Here is a 20,253-nt window from a genome sequence, read left to right on the forward strand (position 1 = left end):
GTAGCAATTCCTCTCTTTCTTCATGTATAGATTTTCTGTCATTTCCTTGATCCATCTAATGACAAGGTTTTCTATAATTTTTTTTAATTTGATTTATGATGTTGTCAATTTCTTATATTTCTGATTGGTTTCTTCAGTATTTCTGTCTCCTTACTTATACCAACCACCTTATATCATCTTTTTTTTTTAATTTTTATTTATTTATTTGAGAGCAACAGACACAGAGAGAAAGACAGATAGGGGGAGAGAGAGAGAATGGGCGTGCCAGGGCTTCCAGCCTCTGCAAATGAACTCCAGACGCGTGCGCCCCCTTGTGCATCTGGCTAACGTGGGACCTGGGGAACCGAGCCTCGAACCGGGGTCCTTAGGCTTCACAGGCAAGCGCTTAACCGCTAAGCCATCTCTCCAGCCCACCTTATATCATCTTATATCATTCAGCTGAGGTTTTTTTTTAATTATTATTCCTTTGGGAGTTTGTTTTCTTTGATTCCTTTGATTTCTTTCTTTATTGGGGGGAAGACTTATAATCATTGTTTTGAAATTTCTGGCATTTATCTAATACACTTTTGTTGGATGCTTTTATTGAGAAATTCATACATTTTGGAAATGTTATTTTGTCTTGTTTTTTTATATTTATCTTTCCAATTCAGGATTTATTATTATTATTATTTTAAAGTTTTATTTATTTGAGAAAGTCAGAGAGGGAAAGAGAGGGAGAGAAAGAGAGACAGACCAACAGACAGACAAAGAGAATAGGCATTCCAGGACCTTCAGCAACTGCAAATGGACTCCAGACGCATGTGTCACCTTGTGTATCTGGCTCATGTGAATCCTGGGGAATCAAAACTGGGTACTTTGGCCCTAAAAGGAAATGCCTTGACCACTAAGCAATCCCTTCTGCCCTTATTTGAGTTTTTTTTTTTTTTAATTAGAGGGTGGGGGGGAATTGGCACACAGGGCCTCTAGTCACTGCAATGAAACTCCAGAAGTATGTGTAACCTTGTACATATGTACAACCTTACACACTTATATTACCTTGTGCATCTGGCTTATGTGGGACCTGGAGATCTTAAACTCCATCCAACTATTAAGCCATATCACTAGCTCATGTTTTGGGATTTTTATATCTCAGGTTATTTTTTTATTTAATTTTTTTATTAGTTTTGTACTCAGTGAATATAGTCAAGTTGGTACCATTGTTAGCCTCCTTCCTGTCCTCCCCCCTCCATAGGGGCCCTTCATGTTGGGGTATATGGGTTGTGAATATGAGGTTAGCCATCAGTTAAGGGTAAGAGGAAATGTCTCTGTGTATCATGACCAAACATGTGGCTCTAACATGCTGTCTGCCCTCTCTTCCGCAAATTTCCCTGAGCCATGTTGGGTTCATTTTAGGTCAGCTTCAGTGATGAGGTCTTGGGAGACTCTGTGTGCCTGGATATCTGGTTTGGTAGGAGTTGATTATTGTCTATGTCTACCTCCTTTACCCTTGTGGTGGTACCAGGTTCATGAAGAAAACAGCACTCTTGTTTATTTCCCTAATTATTCTTAGTTTCAGCTGGGGTCCTTTTGAGGTATGATGGGATGGTTATTTCCTTAGGATCTGCGTGTATCTGAAAAAGAGAAGCAGATTCTCTGATGGAGAGTAAAGTTAGCACATGATAAGTGGAATAACCATTATTTTTTAGAGAGAATTTAATGGGTGCAGGCCCTCTTCCAGCCTATGATTGGTAGAAGCTTGGTAATGGAAAGCAGGCTCATTTTTAGATATTTTTCTGACTTATTTACCAGCTCCAGCTATGGGTTCTACTCCATTGAGCAGATCAGTTAGTGGAATCAAGAGCAGTTGGTTTTCCACCCTGCTATATGCCACTATTGCACTTGTGTGAGCATCACATCAAGTTGTTTCCTGGTATGTAGATTAAACCACGAGTTTCTTGGACAGATATTGGTGATTTTCCCCCAGTCACTCATGTAGCACCTTCTGGCAATAGACGTGCTAACTGTATGGGGACTGACTCTCTTCCAGCTTCCAGCTTTGTTACTCCTTGTTCCATGCCAAAGCATATGGTGTCTTCAGTAGTAGGGTCTTACCACTAATCTTTTGTGGGTCATTAAGTACTGTGACAGAAATCTGCCTTCTTTTGGAAAGCCTCGTAGGCCTCTCTGATCAAGAGCTCATTGTGGATGATAGCCACCTGCCAGTACTGGGAGTTACAGGTCAGCACCCAAGAAGAGAGGGAAGAAAAAGATAAGTATTATAAAAGAGATAGAGAGGTGAAAGAGAAGAGGGAGATAGAAAGAGAGAGAGAAGTTGTAGAAGATTAAGGTCAGTCTTCATCATATCCTCTCCAGTGCCTTGTGACTCAGGTGTTCCCTCTAAGGACCTGGTGAAGGTTCAACCACTTCGTCTGTCTTTTAGGATGTAGAATTTTATAGCACCATTGCCGTTTGGGTCCAGATTTGTGTCCCCCAGCCCCTCTCTTACCCTCCCCTCCTTCCCCACTCTCCCTATTGTCCAGACCTTGAGATGATTGGTAGGTATGTCGGCATCTTGGGTAGATACAGGTTAGGAGCTGTAGATGAGTGAGACTGTTGGCAATTATCTTTCTGTGATTGGGTGAATCTCCTTATTTATTATTTCATTGTTTAGATTAAATGTTTGTTTTATCAACTGTATTCTGAGGCATGTGATTCAGATGCTATTTCTTTTCTTTTCTTTCTTTCTTTCTTTTCTTTTTTTCTTTTTTTTTTTTTTTTTTTTTTGAGGTAGGGTCTCACTCTAGCCCAGGCTGACCTGGAATTCACTATGTGGTCTCGGGGTGGCCTTGAACTTACAGCGATTCTCCTTCCTCTACCTCCCGAGTGCTAGGATTAAAGGCATGCACCACCACGCCAGCCCTCAGATGTTATTTCTATGTCTAGGAGCTCAAGATGGTGCATGTATTACTCCTAGCACACAATATCAACCACAGGGATGGACCAAAGCTGTGGATATGTCTGCAATACAAATGTCATTGCAGTAGATTAACAATAACGGTATTTTTTATTTTAATAACTCTTGGCATATAAATGAACAGGAGTGATGTAAAATATACTAAGATTTCGGTTACTTGGAAGTGACAAGAATGTGGGGTGGGTTGGGATGTGGTTAAGGGTAAATTTAGAAAAAGGTGGAGGTGGAAAAATAATTTAGAAGTGGAAAGTTGTCATAATATACAGATCTTAGAAGTTGTTAATGCGGTGGAGGTTTATATGTGTGGAGAATCAAAAGGAGATGGAACAGGAGAGAATGGGAGAAGAGAAAGTTTGCAAATTGCTGATGGGAGGAGTAGTACAGACATCACTATAGGAGACTGAATGGAAGAAAATACGAACAAAGTTAAACTCCAGCTGTGGGGCTGGAGAAATGGGTTAGCAGTTACGGTGCTGGCCTGTGGAGCCTAATGATCTGGGTTTGATTCTCCAGTACGTTCATAAGCTAGATGCACAAGGTGGCACACACATATGGATTTTATTTGCAATGGCTAGTGGCCCTGGTGTACCCATTCTCTCTCTCTCTCTCTCTCTTTCTCTCCCCCTCTTTCTCAAATAAATAAATAAAATACTTAAAAAATCCAACTGATCAATAAACAAATACAAAAACCTTATGGGATACAAAAGGAAGAATGGAGATTAACAGTGTCAAAACAATATTTTAAAATACATTAAAAATAAACAAAGTTAATCCTAACATAAAAATAGTTTTAAAAGGCAAAGCATGCTGAACATTTATTAAATATGAAAAGTGAGAATAGGCCTTGTTGAGATGGCTTTGAATTATTTCACTTCCGGTGGTGTTTCTTTTAGCAGCTTGTCTTGGATTTGTTCTTCAAGTCCAAACCGATATCACCAGAACTGGTACTGCCACATTGGATGTCAGCTCAGTTACATTTTGGGGTGAATTTTAATCTCACCTATGCTGAACTGTGCAAAGGATTCCTTCCAGTGGTACACTCCAACCTTGTGTAGGTTGGGTAGGTTTAAGGATCTGTGCTGTGTAATATAAATGCAAGTGGGAGCTTCTGGTTTCTTGCCATATCCAGTGCTCCTGGTGCTGGCATATGCGGAATGCTGCCTGGAGGTGTTTTCACAGAGCTCACCTGGTCACATGACATTACCTTCAGGTTCTTCTCATTTTGCAAGGTTGGTATGACTGGGGAGAAGCCCTTCTTTGTAATTTGCAAGGCTCCCACTGGTACTAGCTGGAAAGGGGCTTTGTGAGGGAAGAGACACACTTCACAGCATCTGGAAGGAGCTCATCCACACTGTTTAGTGGTGTCTCCCTCCTGTTCCTTCTCAGTGTTCCTATCTGGCTCAATATCCTGCCAGATAAAAAGCCTATTTTAAGTTATCTTGCCGCTTCCCCATCCTGATCCCAAATGTCTTTTGCAAGGCTACTATTCTGCTACCTTGCCTGAAATCAGCATATATCTTCAAGTACATTTGAAATTTTCTTGACATCATGAAAAACAAAAGATGGAATGCTATTTTTTTAAAAATTTATTTATTTGAGAGTGACAGACACAGAGAGAAAGACAGATAGAGGGAGAGAGAGGGAATGGGCGCGCCAGGGCTTCCAGCCTCTGCAAACGAACTCCAGATGCGTGCACCCCCTTGTGCATCTGGCCAACGTGGGACCTGGGTAACCGAGCCTCGAACCGGGGTCCTTAGGCTTCACAGGCAAGCGCTTATACCGCTAAGCCATCTCTCCAGCCCATGGAATGCTATTTTAATCTCTGAATTTTAAAAAGTTTTGAGTGATTCCTGTAAGTGTAGCAAACACTTTAAAAATGAAAGTTTGAAAACTGAAAGCAGTCTTGAGCCGAAAACACTAAGCTGAATTTTATAAGGTTCAAGAGTTACTTCTTTGTGGTATATGTACTATGATTTGGGAATTCCTTTCTTCCATGATGTTCATACTTTTGACCAGAAACAAACTGAAATATCCTAAAAGTAGATAACCCAAAAGCTCATTTCCTTTATTGTCAAGTAACTTAACACATTAAACAAATGATATAAAATTAAATCGGTTGTTTATATATTTTCTCACTTAATGAACATTCGTGGACTGGAAGTTTGTTCAGCAGTTAAGAAAAGGTACTTGCTTGCAAATTCTGACAGCTGGGGTTCATTTCCCCAGCACCTATACCTAGCCACATGCATAAAGTGGTTAACATGTATTCAATTTAAACACCAGATTTTTCTCACAAAATATAAAGAAAAAGTTCATATTTTTTACTTTTGTCTGTGTGTACAAACCAAATGAGAAAAGTGTTTGAATGTAAGTAGTACAAACACTGCATTTATTGGCTATTCAGTTAACACAAACCATCTTTCTGATGGTTTACAATTTATTTGTGAGATGTTCACAGTGGGCAAATTTATACATATATACATATGCAAAAAAACAAAAAAATACGTTGATTTCTTCACTTATGTCCATTTTTGCTTAGCAGGACATAACGTGTCATGAAACATAATTCAAATTATAGTCACTTATGAATTAAGAAACTAGGATTCTCCTTCTGGTATAGACTCAATATAGTATGGCTTTGAACACATAATGTAAAGTACCTGGAGTTGAATTTCTTTCTCTGATCGGACAAAAGAGGAAGTTGAACTCAGAGGCCTCCTAGACTCCTTTCTGTGCAAGACACTCCTTGACTTCGTATGATTCATTGGATTCCTTTGGATAATGTTCTGTGAGCTTCTGTGGATGCTGAAATTTTTATCTTTTGTTGGTGTATTTTATGAATAGTTTTTCTTTCTCTTCAGTGAACTGTGGAAAAGATATTTCTTACTTATAGCTTTTGTCTCTTTCGGTTTCAGCAAGGTTGGCTTCCTTGACATGTTTGCTAACAAGCTGGCTAAGGTGTCAAATCAGGAGATGAATAAACTGTTTACACCTTTTTTTTCTTTTTAGTTACTAAGAGATGACTGTAAATGTGATGAGGTCAGAGTCTAGGAACTCACAGATTATCTAAATGGTACTAAGAAAAACCAGTAAATGCAAATATTACCCAAAGAAAGAGAAGTAGTTTTACATCAAAATCATTTGTACAGTTTTAGGGAAGGTCCTGGTATCTTTCTGGAAGATATGACCTCCTATTTCCCTTGCCATTTACCCACTACAATTCCCGGAGAAAACAGTCTTTAAATGTTATTTGGCATAAACTATTACTAGAAACTTAAAAGTTTGTAATGGCACTGAGCATGGTACAAAAATATTAATAACTGTCTTCTAATGGAAGACTTTTAAGGATTATAACTTTGAAAATAATTTATCTCCTTTTTGGTAGAATCCTTTTAATGTTTATGTGACTGTGTGTGTGTGTGTGTGTGTGTGTGTATGTGTGTGTGTTTGTTTCTTTTGATGAAGGAGGAATAATTTTTTTTCTCAGAATTTCTCATTGTTTATGGATCTCCTAGATTTTATTCCTTTTATGAAACATGTTATTTTTACAAATTAATAGGATTCATTTTAAGCTTTGTTTATGCCCTGCTGTGAAGTATTTCAGCTTTCATGACTTGGGGTTGCTAACATTACAGAGCTATCTGACTTTTCAAACATATCTTGCCATTCTTTTCTAAGATTCTTGAAACAAGATGTTCTACAGGTAATTTAAGAAAACTGTTAATATTTTCTTTGCTTTAATTTGATGCTGTTTTCTGTTCTACACTTTACTTATCTTAAGAAGAGGTTTTCAAGTCCTGGATAATTTTATCACAGATAGACAGTTAATCTCAACTCAATACTAAATGTGTTATGTGACAAAGCAGAATACTATATGGGTTATGTGAGTAATTGGAGTTTGACTTTTGAAAGTCATAAGTTTAAACTGTTAAAATTTAATGAAATGGAATTCTTCAGGTTAAGGTAATAAAAATACTAAAATTTAAGTTTTGAACTCATCCTCACCGTGGGTCAACTGTTCCTAAAAATAAATTTAACAATGGTGCATATGTATATTTCATTATTACCCCCACTGTTTTAATTACTGCTGCTTCCACTACTATAATTACTGTTTTCAGACACATGCACTGAAACTGAAATGAGTTTTAACAATTTTCACGTAAGTATGTGAAAAGAATACTACCATTTTCTATTATTATCCTACATATTCTTTTTTTAGTCTTTCAAATTGCTCATTAATGGCCCTCACATGATTTCATGGTATACCAATGAATCTAGATAATTGCTTGAAAATTAATTAGGAAGTATTTAAATAATTATTTAAAGAAATGTGGTGGTGACTAACTTGGGACTATATCTATAGGAATAGGGAAGGTGGAATGTGTTCAGGGGAAAGGAGTTAGTTATAGGGATGATATAGAGAGAATAAGGAAATAGTGAGGATTAAAACTTGTCAGCTAAGTTAAAGGGTGACAAAGGAAGGCTAAAGCATGATCTAAATAGAGTAAAGATGTATATTTAGGACTGGGGAAATGGCTTAACAGTTAACAAAGTTTGCCTGCGCATCTTAAAGAGCCTGGTTCGTTTCCCCAGGACCCACATAAGCCAGATGCACAAGGGGGCACATGCATGTAGCATTTATTTGCAGTGGCTGGAGTCTCTGGCATGCCCATTCTTTTTTTTCTCTCTGCCTCTTCCTCTCTCTCTCTCTAAAATAAATAAATATATTTTTAAAAGATGACATATTTAAGAAATGTCAAGTTCTGCTGGTATCAGAATAAGAAATTCATGTTTAAATACTCACTGTTTTGTAGTTTTAAAATTGTTTATTCATCTACATGTGTGTGTGTTTGTGCATGCACACACATGCATGCACACCAGGATCATTTACCACTGCTACAACAAAAATGACAGACGTTTGTGCAACATTTTACATCTGATTTATGGAAGTGCTGGGACAGTGATCCTGGTACTGACAGGTTTTGCAAGCAAACATCTTGAACTGCTGAGCCATATGCCTAGTCCCTTCTAACTCACAATTTTATCAATTCTTGATAAGTATTAAATTATTTAAATCTTCTGAAAATTATATAAGACTTACTGTTAAATAATCACATATATTAAATTAGGACACAATTTTTAACTTTTAATTATATTTTCAAAAACAGAGAAAAGAACAGATGTTTATAAGAATGAGAGGTCAAAATAGTTTTTGGTTTTAAATTAAAAAGAAATTTAAGCTGGGTATGCTGGCACTCACCTTTAATCCCAGCACTTAGGAGGCAGAAGTAGGAGGATTTCAATGAGTTTGAGACCACTCTAAGACTACATAGTTAATTCCAGGTCAACCTGGACCAGGGTGAGACCCTACCTCAAAAAACAACAACAAAAAATATATACAGAACAAAAATCAAATGTCAAAGCAGTAGTGTTGCCATAGCAAACTTGATTTTATAATGACAATAAACTATATAACTCAAAGACATATTTCCTAGAAGCCCTATATTGACCTCATATTATATAATTTATTAACACTATGAATTATAATACAAATAATTATGGCTTCCTGCCATTCTTTTCTAGTAGGGGTGATTAAAGTATTAAATATTCACTCTGTTTAGTGCCTGCCATAATTTTAATGGCACATATTCCATGCTGAATCAGTCCTTCTTTGTCTAAAACAGTAGTGACTTCTCAGCAGCAGCAAATTAATAGAAGTGCTTCAGTTCCCAGGGTGTGTATTAATGCAACCTGAGAATTCTCATCCTCTCTGTTAGCCCCTAGTTATAAATATTCCAGTCACAGTATTAAACCTAGGACAGTCAATTCCATGTTTTTTTTTGGTACTCCATTAGAAAGATAAGTAAGATCCCTCCTTTAAAAAGGGAGGGAGGGAGGGAGGGAGGGAGGGAGGGAGGGAGGGAGGGAGAGAGAGAGAATGGGCACACCAGGGCCTGTACCCACTGCAAATGAACTCCAGACACATGTGTCACTTTGTGCAATCTGGATGGCACTGGTACAGGGAAATTGAATCTAGGTCCTTAGGCTTCATAGGAAAGTGCCTTCATGGCTAAGCCAACTCTCTAGCCCCAATGATCCCTCTTTAACTACAAAGAAAGGATTTACTACACATACTTGGTGTTATTTCATTGAGTTAATTAGAAATTTAAATGATTATGGTTTTATGTACATATGTAATTTTGCTCTTGTATCTTAGTATCTATGGATAACAATATTTCCACTCATTTGAGGAAAACTTTACCTTACTATTAGTGTATGTGGGAATTTGAGCTGGTAAACACTATAGACATGAAGGGAAATTAGATTTGATCTTAAAACCAACAGTATAGGGTATAAACTGGCATTACTGGAAAGAACAAATACTTTGATGAATTCAATGTAATACTGTTTTATTATATTGTCTCAATGAAAGTGAGATCGCCCCTGATAAAACAAAGTTGTTAAATTTTGTAACTCAAAATTTAAAGTGTACCTCTGGAGGCCTATCCATGCCAAATTTACTCAGCCTTCAGGAATAAACATAATGTTAAGAAAGCTGGCTGAAGTATGTGAGATTTCCTAGCATTTGAAGCTTTGTTGCTGAGAATGATTGAAAATGGCAAATATAGACCACTTAATTTTTAGCAAAATTTGAGTCATGATTTAGTTAAAATTGAACACTGGCAGCAGGAGTAAGTGTAACGGGAATATATTTAGAGGGTGTGGTAAGGTATATGAGGCATAACTTTACCAGTAATGTAAAGAGACTGAGAAGAAAGAGTGTAAGTTGTTCCTGTTTAGGAGACAGCAGAGGTGATATTGAATGTTAGGAAATCATAAAGAAACATGTGGTTTGCAGAAGAAAGACAAGTGTAGTACAAATACAGTTTGCCACTTGAATATGTGTTTGAAGGTCATTGTGTCAATTCTGGAGGTCAGTCGCTAACTGTAGTCAAGGTTATAGGAGCAATGCTGTGGGTGGGGACGTTCCTCACTGTGTCACCTGAAGGCCCAGGGCAAGGGCAGCTTCCTCCGGAAATAAAGTACACACCGAAAAAGGCTGACACCAAAATTCCAGAAAATACTTTGCTATGCAAATAAAAGATGAGGAGGGAGTCAATAAATATTTATTGGCCTTTTGAACTACTAGACATCTGACTTTCCAGTCCAGTTACTTGAGGGGAATTTATATACATGTAGAAGGGCCCTGTTGTCTTTATGAAAGGAAAATGGAACAAGTATTTTTCTTCTCCTTTTCCTGGCAGCAAAGCAACGGCAATGTGGCTAAAACTGATCTAACCAGATGTTTCTTGTTTCAACCTCAGTTAAGGAGAGGCAGCTTCAAAGACCTGGGTTACTGAAAGTCCAGACGTACCTGTGGTAGGAATGTCTTAGGACACCATGTCAGGACCTCACATTGTTTGGGGCCAAGATCCTATAATGATTTCTCTTGCCCAACTGTTCTTCCAATAAATTACTTTTCTTCTATGATCTGGTGACTACATGTAAGTAGCTAGAAGAGGTAAGCATAGAAAGAGAAAGAGTAGACATCACTGAAATTAAAATAAAAGTGAATAAATGTCAGTGGAAGTCAAGTTAAATAAGGAATATTTTTTTACAACTGCTTATTTGTGGAATATAATTTTGACAATATAGTACTCAGTTGCTATACATTATGTATCACTGATATTTATGGGTATGATCTTTGATTTTAGAACTGTTTCTTTTTATAAATATAAACTCAAGATACATATAAAGAATAGAAGTTAAACTCTATCGTCAGTATTGTTTAACGCACACATTTATTTATTGGTAAACAGAAGCTAGTAGAGTTTAATTTGAGGAAAAATCTTTCATAATCATTGTCCTTGTGATATCTTAATTTTTCCAATCACTTCTGTTTCCATTTAGCCCACCTCCTTCTTTTTATTCTGTCTTGAAACACGAGCAATTAATTAATCTTTGTGGTGTAATTAATCACACCACAAAGAAATTGAATAGGCTTTAAGAAGAAAGCTGATAAATGGTGAAGTTTGAGTTTGTTTCAAAATGTGGATTAGCCTTGAAATGCTGTATCATGACTGCTTATAATTCCTTGGTCTGTTGTTTGCTTTTATGCTAGGGTAAATAATGACAGTGTAAGGGGCTGAGGGGATTGCTCAGCTAGTAAAGTGCTTGTCTTGCAAGCATGAGGACGAGTGTGTGATCCCCAGTATTAATGTCAAAAAGTGAAGCATGATGGCATGCACTTGTGATCTCAGGGGTAGTACAGCAGCAGATGCAGTCAGATTCTGGTGCCTACTGGCCAGCCAGTCCAGCCTACTTGTTCCAAGCCAAGTACAGACAGACTCTCAAATTGATCTTTGTGATTGCAGTATATTTTACAAACAATGCCATTTCTGTATCAGGCATGAGAGAGTCTATCTTGGTATGCAAACCTCTATTTTCTACAATATTTGCTACATTTTTATTCTGTGGATTTCCCTAGAAATTATGACACCCATTCCAGTAATGTTAACAAATCAGATTTGAGTTTGAGGGGAAAAAAAAAAGAAAAAGAAAGAAAAATTTCCTCTTCTGTCTAGATTCATCATTATCTCCATGAGAGAGTGTTTGTCTTTATTTATATCCAGTTGAGAATTGTATCAAATGTTGTATGAACAAGCATAACAAGAGGTATGTGTGCATGTCTTTAAGCTTTGCTGTGTATTCACCAAATGATAAATACTCACATGGGGGTTGGGAAGATTGCTCAGTGTCTAAAGGCACTGGCTTGCAAAGCTAGCCTTCCTAAGATAAATTCATAAATTTCCTGTGTAAGCCAGATGCAAAAAGTGGTACAGACATCTGTTTACAGTGGCCAAAGGCCCTGGTATGACACACATACAAAGAAATAAATAAACAAATAAATAAATAAATTCATTTTAATGTGCATATTCAAAGTAAGTGTTGATTTCTTTTTCTTATGCCTGGTTTACCACATAATGGCATGTCATGTATATAACATGCTTAAATCCTGAGAATCAAAAATTAAACACTAGCAAGAAATGATGACACACCCTTATACAAGAGGATTGGTGTGAAAATGGACATGCAGACACTTCCGATAACTTCAAGTCCCATATATAAAAAGTTTTCCTTTTTTTTTTTTTTTTTTTTTTTTTGAGAGAGAGAGAGAGAACAAGCAAGAGAGAGAGAACTGGCATTCCAGGGCCTCCAGCCACTGCAATGGGACTCCAGTTGCATGCACTACCTTATGTTCATGTTCGACTTTGCACTTGCATCACCTTGTGTTTCTGGCTTACATGGGATCTGGACAGATAAACATGGGTCCCTAAGCTTCTCAGCAAGCGCCTTAACTGCTAAGCCATCTCTCCAGCCCTATAAACCGTTTTAATCAGTATTCTTGTCCAGGAGTCATTCTATATCAGTATGCAATTTTCTTTTATGAACCACATGCCTTTGGGCCTATTCACAATCACCTTGACCTTAGTTCTTCATCTAAAAGTGGAGATAATACCACACCTGACTTAAAACTAAAATGATTGGCTTCTGACCTATTTGGAGCCTGCTGCCTTCACCTCAGAAAAGTCAGAGACTGGCAGGTGGTGTCTTCCAGTTCCACTATCAAAAGCCTAGCATCAGACAGGTGAAGTTTCTGCTTTTAGTCTCTCGGCTCTTCAAGTTGCAAGGGAGAAGCAGCAGCCAGGGTCCGAAGCTTCTTTAGAGAACGACAGTGGATCATCAAATGTACTATTTGGAAAGTTCATTTTGTCTGAGTGACTTCAGTGTTGACACATGGAAAAGTATATCAGATTTGGAAAGAGCAGAAAATGTACAGAATTATGGGTAGGAACTTGTCTGAGTACTAACCAAAAGTATGGAACCAAAGCTTTGTCTGCAATACACCCTAGTTGGTTTTCATCTATGATTTAAGTAATAAATTCCAATTACACACAATGTTGTGCTTTACCACAGTATAATGGATGATCAGTTCTGTACTCAGTGCAATGTGATAACACACACCATAGAGTAAATAAATAAATGGCTACATGAATGTGTCTTACTGATAGTAACATCTATCTAGATTATATCATTGCAATATAACAAAGATAATGAATGAAGTGATAATAAATGAAAAACCCCACCCTACTTGCTTAAATTATGAAATTATAACTTGAGGGAAATGCAGAGCACACTCAAAACTCCAAGAGATATTTCCTTGCTAGGAAATTCTATGGGTTTTAGCATTTGCATAAGCAATAAGCATTAGTTTCTTTATAAACACTAAGGTAAATATCATATGTAACCTTGAGAAAATGAAAATGTTTTCAGTTTTCAATATGAGGAATATAGAGGAGTCTTCACATGGAGTGTAGTATCACAGCACAAAATTCAGATGCCTACAGTAGCTACCTGCATTCCTGCAGGAGCATAGACAATAGTGCAGAATGAGCACAAACAGTCGACTTGGATAAATTTTGCTAACACTCCTAATTTTGCATACATTATTCTTATAACTTTCATTAGTCAGGAATAGCTTGACTGTACAAATACTCAGTATGGATTAGAACAATCTACTTTGAGGCTAGTAAACCCACTGCTGTGTGCTCAGCAGTTTGGTTCACAAAAATTCATCACTCAAAAACTTGCCACTTTTATGGGGTTACGAATAATATGAGTAATCACATAGCACTTCATAAACACTTGAGATATATTCTGTTTAATTTGGAATATTATAATCTCTTAAGAAGATTTTTGGAAAGATTAAATCATTTGATTGAGACTCCATTTATAATCTTGCTCAATCAGCATTATTGCCTCTAGCCATATGATGAAGTTCACAGTCTACTGAACTGCCACAGGGAAGCACAGCTGCACGGTTATTTTTTGCTTACTTTTCTTAATTTTTCCTTGAATACATGACATTCAGCTAATTATTTCACTAAATATCTGATTCATATACAGAATACTTGCCAGCCACATGTGGACTTAGTATTACTCTTTTTATTTCCAGTAAAAAAAAAAAAAAAAAAAAAAAAGCTATACATATTTCTCCCCACTCTCCCACCTCCCCCACCCCCCCCCCCCCCCCAGCAAATGTGAAGCTGGCTCTTAGAGTCTGTGTATGTTATGTTTATGGTGTGTTCTGTCTTCTCGCTGTTGGTATATGAGTTAACATCTCTCAGGAAACCTGCTGGGGCTATGCTCAAGTTGTCAACATTCCACATGTGAGTTCATTATTATCTGATCCCTGGCTGTTCTCTGAGTTAGCACCATACTCATTTCACTTTCTCTAGTTCAATCCAACATAGCGTTTTGTCTCCCATGTCAGCAGAATCCTCACATTCAATAAACTTCTTTTAGCTTTCTATGTGGAAAATACTCTTATTCAACAGTGAGTTCTAATTAAGGCATATCTTTTTAACCTTTAAGAGATGCCTGCCCAAACAATCATGTCAGAAACATGCTTCATCTTCAAATGTGGGTTCTGGAAAACATGGGGTAGGAAGATAGGCTTTTCCACATGTAAGAATATGTAAACAGGGAAATTAAATAAAGCTCTTCATGAACAGATAATTCCACAGTGTATAATTTTCAGTTTTCTTTCTTTTATTTAATTTTTTATTAATTAGTGTTGTATTTGGCAAATACAGTCAGTTTGGTACCATTATTAGGCTCATCTGTGACCTACCCCCTCCCCATTAACCCCTCCCTGTTGAGGTGTATCGGTCATGCATTGTTGAGTTAGCCCACAGTTATAGGTAAGATAAATGTCTCTGCATATCATGACCCAACATGTGGCTCTGACATTCTTTCCGCCCCTCTTCCGCAAAATTTCCCTGAGCCATGTTGGGTTCATTTTTGTTCTTCTTCAGTGATGAGGTGTTGGGGGCCTCTGAGGCTCTGGCTCTCTGATTTGGTAGAAGTTGATTTTTCTTTGTGTTGGTCTCCTTCCCCCTTGAGCTGTTATCTGGTTCATCAGGAAAACAGCACCCTTGCTGGTTTCACCAATTTTCCTTAGTTTCAGCTAGGGCCCTTTTGAGGTATGATGGGGAGGCTCTCTCCTTAGTCTACATCTGTCTGAAAAAGAGAAGCAGATTCTCCAACGGAGAGTAAGTTAACACCAGGACAAATGAGATAACCCTTACTTTTTTTTTTTTTTTTATAAAGAATTTAATAGGTGTAGGCCCTCTTGTAGCCCATGATTGATGGTAGCTTGATATTGGAGAGTGGGCTTATGTTTGGATATGGTTCTGACTTGTTTCCCAGCTCCAGCTATAGGTCCCATACCAATGAGGGAATCAGTTAGCCAAATCAAGAGCATTAGGGTCCCCACCATGGCTGTGTGCCACTATTGCACTTGTGTGAGCATCACAACAGGTTATTTGCTGCTAAGTATGTTAGACCATGAGTTGCTTGGATAGATATTGGTCATTTTCCCCCAGTTGCCCATGTAGCACCTTCTGGCACTAGATGCGCTGACTGTCTGTGGATCCTACCAAGGGCAATATACAGATTTAATGCAATTCCAATTAAAATCCCTACAATGTTCTTTACAGAGATAGAAAAAATGATCTCAGATTTCATATAGAAAGGCCTAAGGCCTCCCATATCCAAACATATCTTCAGCAAAAGAAATACCTCTGGAGGCATCACCATACCTGATCTAAAGCTATATTACAAAACCATAGTAATAAAAACAGCACAGTACTGGCATTAAAACAGGAGTATAGGGCTGGAGAGATGGCTTAGGGGTTAAGCGCTTGCCTGTGAAGCCTAAGGACCCCGGTTTGAGGCTCGGTTCCCCAGGTCCCACGTTAGCCAGATGCACAAGGGGGCGCACGCATCTGGAGTTCATTTGCAGAGGCTGGAAGCCCTGGCACGCCCATTCTCTCTCTCTCCCTCTATCTGTCTTTCTCTGTGTCTGTCGTTCTCAAATAAATAAATATTAAAAAAAAATTAAAAAAAAAAACAGGAGTATAGACCAATGGAATAGACTTGAGGACCCGGACTTTGGGTCAAGCAACTATAGCTACTTGATATTTGACAAAGGCCTGAAGAATATAGGCTGGAAAAAAGACACCATCTTCAACAAATGGTGCTGGACAAAGTGGATAACCATATGCAGGAAACTAAAACTTGATCCATACATTTCACCATGCACTACACTCAAATCCAAATGGATCAAAGACCTCAATGTAAGACCAGAAACTCGAATACTACTGGAAGAAAATTTAGGAAGTACTTTCCATGATATAGGAATGGAAAAAGACTTCCTGAACAAAACCCCAGTAGCTCACAATCTTAAACAGTCACCCAAGCAATGGGATCACATGAAGCTGAAGACTTTACAGACAAGCATACAATAAGCAAAGCCAATAGATTACTCACAGAATGGGAGAAAATATTGGGTTATACAACTGATAAAGGCCTAATCTTTAGAATCTACAAAGAACTCAAAAATCTAAACAGTAAGATGTCAAATTTTCAGTTTTCATCAGGGTTGTTTGTGATCACTTTTATTATGGAGAGAATGAAGTATAGAGGCTGATTTTCTGCATTGAGAACCGAAAAAAACAATTGCCTAGGGATGTTTTTCTACATAACAGAATGATATACATTGTGCCATCTTTGCTTATGGGAGAAAACCAACCTTAATATTAATACATGTTCTAGATTTTACATGAGGTGTAAAAATGATCATCATAAAAGACTTTCCCTGTCGTATCCAAATTCATGTAATAATCAACCCAGTTAGGATTTTAAATGTTGTTAAATATTTGTGTGGCACACATCTTATGCTTCAAAAGTTGCCTGTCATTCTTGCATGTGGAAGGTGCATAGAGGAGGATCAGGAATTAAAGTTAAGCTGGGCTTGGAGCATGCACCTTTAATTTCAGCACTCAGGAGGCAGAGATAAGTGGATTGCCTTGAGTTTAAGGCTAACCTGAGAATACATAGTGAATTCCAGGTTATCCTGGGCTAAAGTGAGACCCTATCTTGAAAAACCTAAATAAATAAATAAATAAAATTTAAAAGCATCTCATCTAAAAATTGAGTTCAAGACCAACCTTGACGGAGAAATGAATTGAAGGCCAGCCTGGCTATATGACAATCTGTCTCAAACAAAACAAAACAAAAACCCCAGTTACAAACCTGTAATCTATCACAAACTTCACAACAGAGTATTATTTTGACATCTGATCCCATTTACTAATAACTTTTCTTAGAAAACTTATTCATAATGTCCCTATCAAGATGGAAGTGATTAATACCTCATCTCAGTGATGTGGATCTTGGGTAAAATAAAATTAAATGTTCTATCATATAAGTATATTTAAATATACATAAATTTTAAAAGATATTTTTAATTTGCATTTCTAAATGATATTATGTGTTATATTTTTCCTCATTTTTTTCTTACTAGATCTTGGATAATCTTGGATTGGTTTAGTAATGCAAAATGAAAGAGTTTTTTTTTTTTTTTTTTTTGCTTACAGCTTAAAGACATTTAGGAAGTAATAAGATGTATTAATGAATAGAGATAAGGAATGATATACAAAGCAATATTTTCAAAGTGGAAAACACACTTTACTTTTTAATTTGAATTTAATTTGTTTAAGAATTTAATTAACAATGACAAAGCACACAAGGAAAAGAAATGTGAGGATCTTTATAAAGCAACCAAACATGACAAAATGCTAAGCTGAAAAACTTTTATTTCTCTTGAAAGACTGATGAGAAAGAACTTACAAAATTGTATTTTGTGTGTGAATGAATATGTTTACAGAAAAGTATAGATTGAATGGATTCAAGTAACCTTTATTTTTTCAGATAGTGAATTTCTGGATAAAAAAATCTATGTTTTTCATATGTTATCTAATTGAATCCTGTCTTTGTAGAAAGTTAAAAATGTGCTTTTAGAGATACTTTAATGCAGTTCTCCAAAGATTTATGTGATCTAGTCAAGGAAACATGACAAACTAGCTAGAGCCAGGTGCTTCCCAAACTTGTCTTAAAATACAAGAATTAATAATGTTGCATGAATAAAGTTAGGTATAGGCTCTTTGGAAAGCCTTATGTCTCCGGTGGAGAGATTAAAACCACAAATTTAAGGTCTTCTCTCTATATGCATTCCCTAGGGACTGAAATGGTTCAGAAGGGCAAGCAGAAACACAAAGGAGGCCTTTTCATCTCATATAATGGCAGCCCTCCTTTAGAAAACAAATCAGAAAGGCATGGTAAATATGATACTTCCATATAGGTCCATCAGTGTCCACAGAAGGAAATTGTAAATATATGTGTGGAAAATACAATAATGAACAGTACTTTTCCCTTTATATTAGAGTTTAGAAAAGTCAAACTTCTTTTAATATATTTTATTTGTTTATTTATGAAAGGGAGAGAGAAAGAGAAAGGAAGGAAAGAAGGAAGGAAGGAAGGAAGGAAGGAAGGAAGGAAGGAAGGAAGGAAGGAAGGAAGGAAGGAAGAAAGAAAGAAAGAAAGAAAGAAAGAAAGAAAGAAAGAAAGGGCTCATCAGGGCCTTTTGCCACTGCGAATGAACTCCAGACACCTGCACCACCATGTGCATGTGGCTTACATGGGTTTCATGGATTCTGGGGAGTTGAACCTAGATCCTTAGGCTTCACAGGCATGCACCTTAATCACTAAGCCATTTCTCCAGCCCTAGAAAAGTTAAACTTCTTTGATAATTGATATAAAGTTGTTGAAAGCCTTAAGCTTCACAAGCAATGCATAGTAGAATATCAAATGCAATGGGGTTCACTAACATATGGTTTAGATTGCAGAATGCGTGACAACCAAACCCTTGTGAATTGGCCACCATAAATTCTCTTATTATGAATTTCTCTCATATGGTTTTGTGAAGATAATTCACAACAGGTAACTGTAAGTGGCATTGGAGCCCTTTGCAGGGAGTAGACACCTTTATTGCAAGTAATATCCTAATGTTGCCTTGGTGTATTGAGCATATAATTTTACCAGGTAGATTATTCAGAGAATTTTTTTCACATAATGATAAAAACATGCTTATTTGTCATTCTTTTTTACCTGCACACCATTTTATGAGTGAGTGTTTCATATTTATTTTTCCTTTTTCTATTATTTTTCCCCTCTTCAGGTGCAATCTAGCTCCTGTGGTGGAGTTTGCTGCAGATGTGGGAACTAAATCAGATTTTATTACAATGAACCCATCAGTTGTGCAAAGAGCATTTGGAGGCTTTCGGAATGAGACTGACAGAGAAAAATTTGTGCGTAGACTTTCTATGCTGAATGACAGTGTCCTTTGGATTCCTGCTTTCATGGTCAAAGGAGGAGAAAAGCACGTGGAATGGGTGAATGCATTAATCCTTAAGAATAAACTGAAAGTGAGAACTGCCTATCCGTCACTGAGACTTATTCATGCTGTCAGAGGGTAAGTGACTGGAAAGGACAAGGCTGTTCTTAGCACAACAGAGCACATAACTAAAGATTGTCTGTAGACAGGAAGGAGCATTAGTAACATCTCCAATGGAAACATATTTGCATTATTTTATACATTTATTCACTATTGAAAATCATGGTGTGGGGCTTGATATTTATGTCTGCTCTTGAACAAACTATTGAGTTTTATATATTTATGTGCTAAAGAGAAATAAGACTTCATAGTAAAATTGATGAGCTTAGGATGACAACTGTGACAGAAATGTTAACTGGCTAGTGGGTGATATTGTGCAAACATAAATGCTAGACTTGAGCAAGGAGCTATTATATTTATGAGCATCTGTAGCTAAGAGGCCTATGAGTGACAAAAGTCTGGCTGAGATAATTTGCCTTAATGCTTCTCCCCAAAGTCACAATAGTCATTTTGTATAATTTAAGGCACCATTTTCCTTTTAATCAAACAGCCCATAATTCTTTTAAAGTAGAAGAAGTAATATCTTGCTTAAGTATGTGAAATGGCAAAAAAAGGAAAAATCCAGTGGTGCACATTACATGTATACAATAGACAACTTCAAAATAAATAGAAAAATTCTGTATACCTATAAATGTACAACCAGCATCAAACACTGTAGATATAAAAATGAAATAGAATGGATCCATACCTTTGAGAAATGAAGAGGTTTATGTTGAACACACAGGCATATATTTCTCAAGTAGCATCACAAAGAAATTTATTGTCAGCAATGAGCAAATTTTTTCATAGGGGTCACAAATACACAAACATTTATAGATTTAAGCTAACCTTAAATACAGAATTATAAATTATAGGAATAAACAATGATGGAGAAAATGGA

General features: G+C 36.9%; 1 protein-coding gene across 1 annotated transcript in view; it reads left to right on the forward strand.

Moving 5' to 3' along the window:
* St8sia4 (ST8 alpha-N-acetyl-neuraminide alpha-2,8-sialyltransferase 4) overlaps positions 1-20,253 on the forward strand; it is a 100,676-nt gene that overhangs the window by 29,456 nt on the left and 50,967 nt on the right. The window contains exon 4 of the mRNA XM_004652491.2: positions 19,098-19,391. Coding sequence (XP_004652548.1) covers positions 19,098-19,391 — 294 coding nt within the window. The remainder of the gene's footprint in view (positions 1-19,097; positions 19,392-20,253) is intronic.

Source organism: Jaculus jaculus, chromosome 13 (assembly GCF_020740685.1).
Source record: "Jaculus jaculus isolate mJacJac1 chromosome 13, mJacJac1.mat.Y.cur, whole genome shotgun sequence".
Taxonomy (NCBI): domain Eukaryota; kingdom Metazoa; phylum Chordata; class Mammalia; order Rodentia; family Dipodidae; genus Jaculus; species Jaculus jaculus.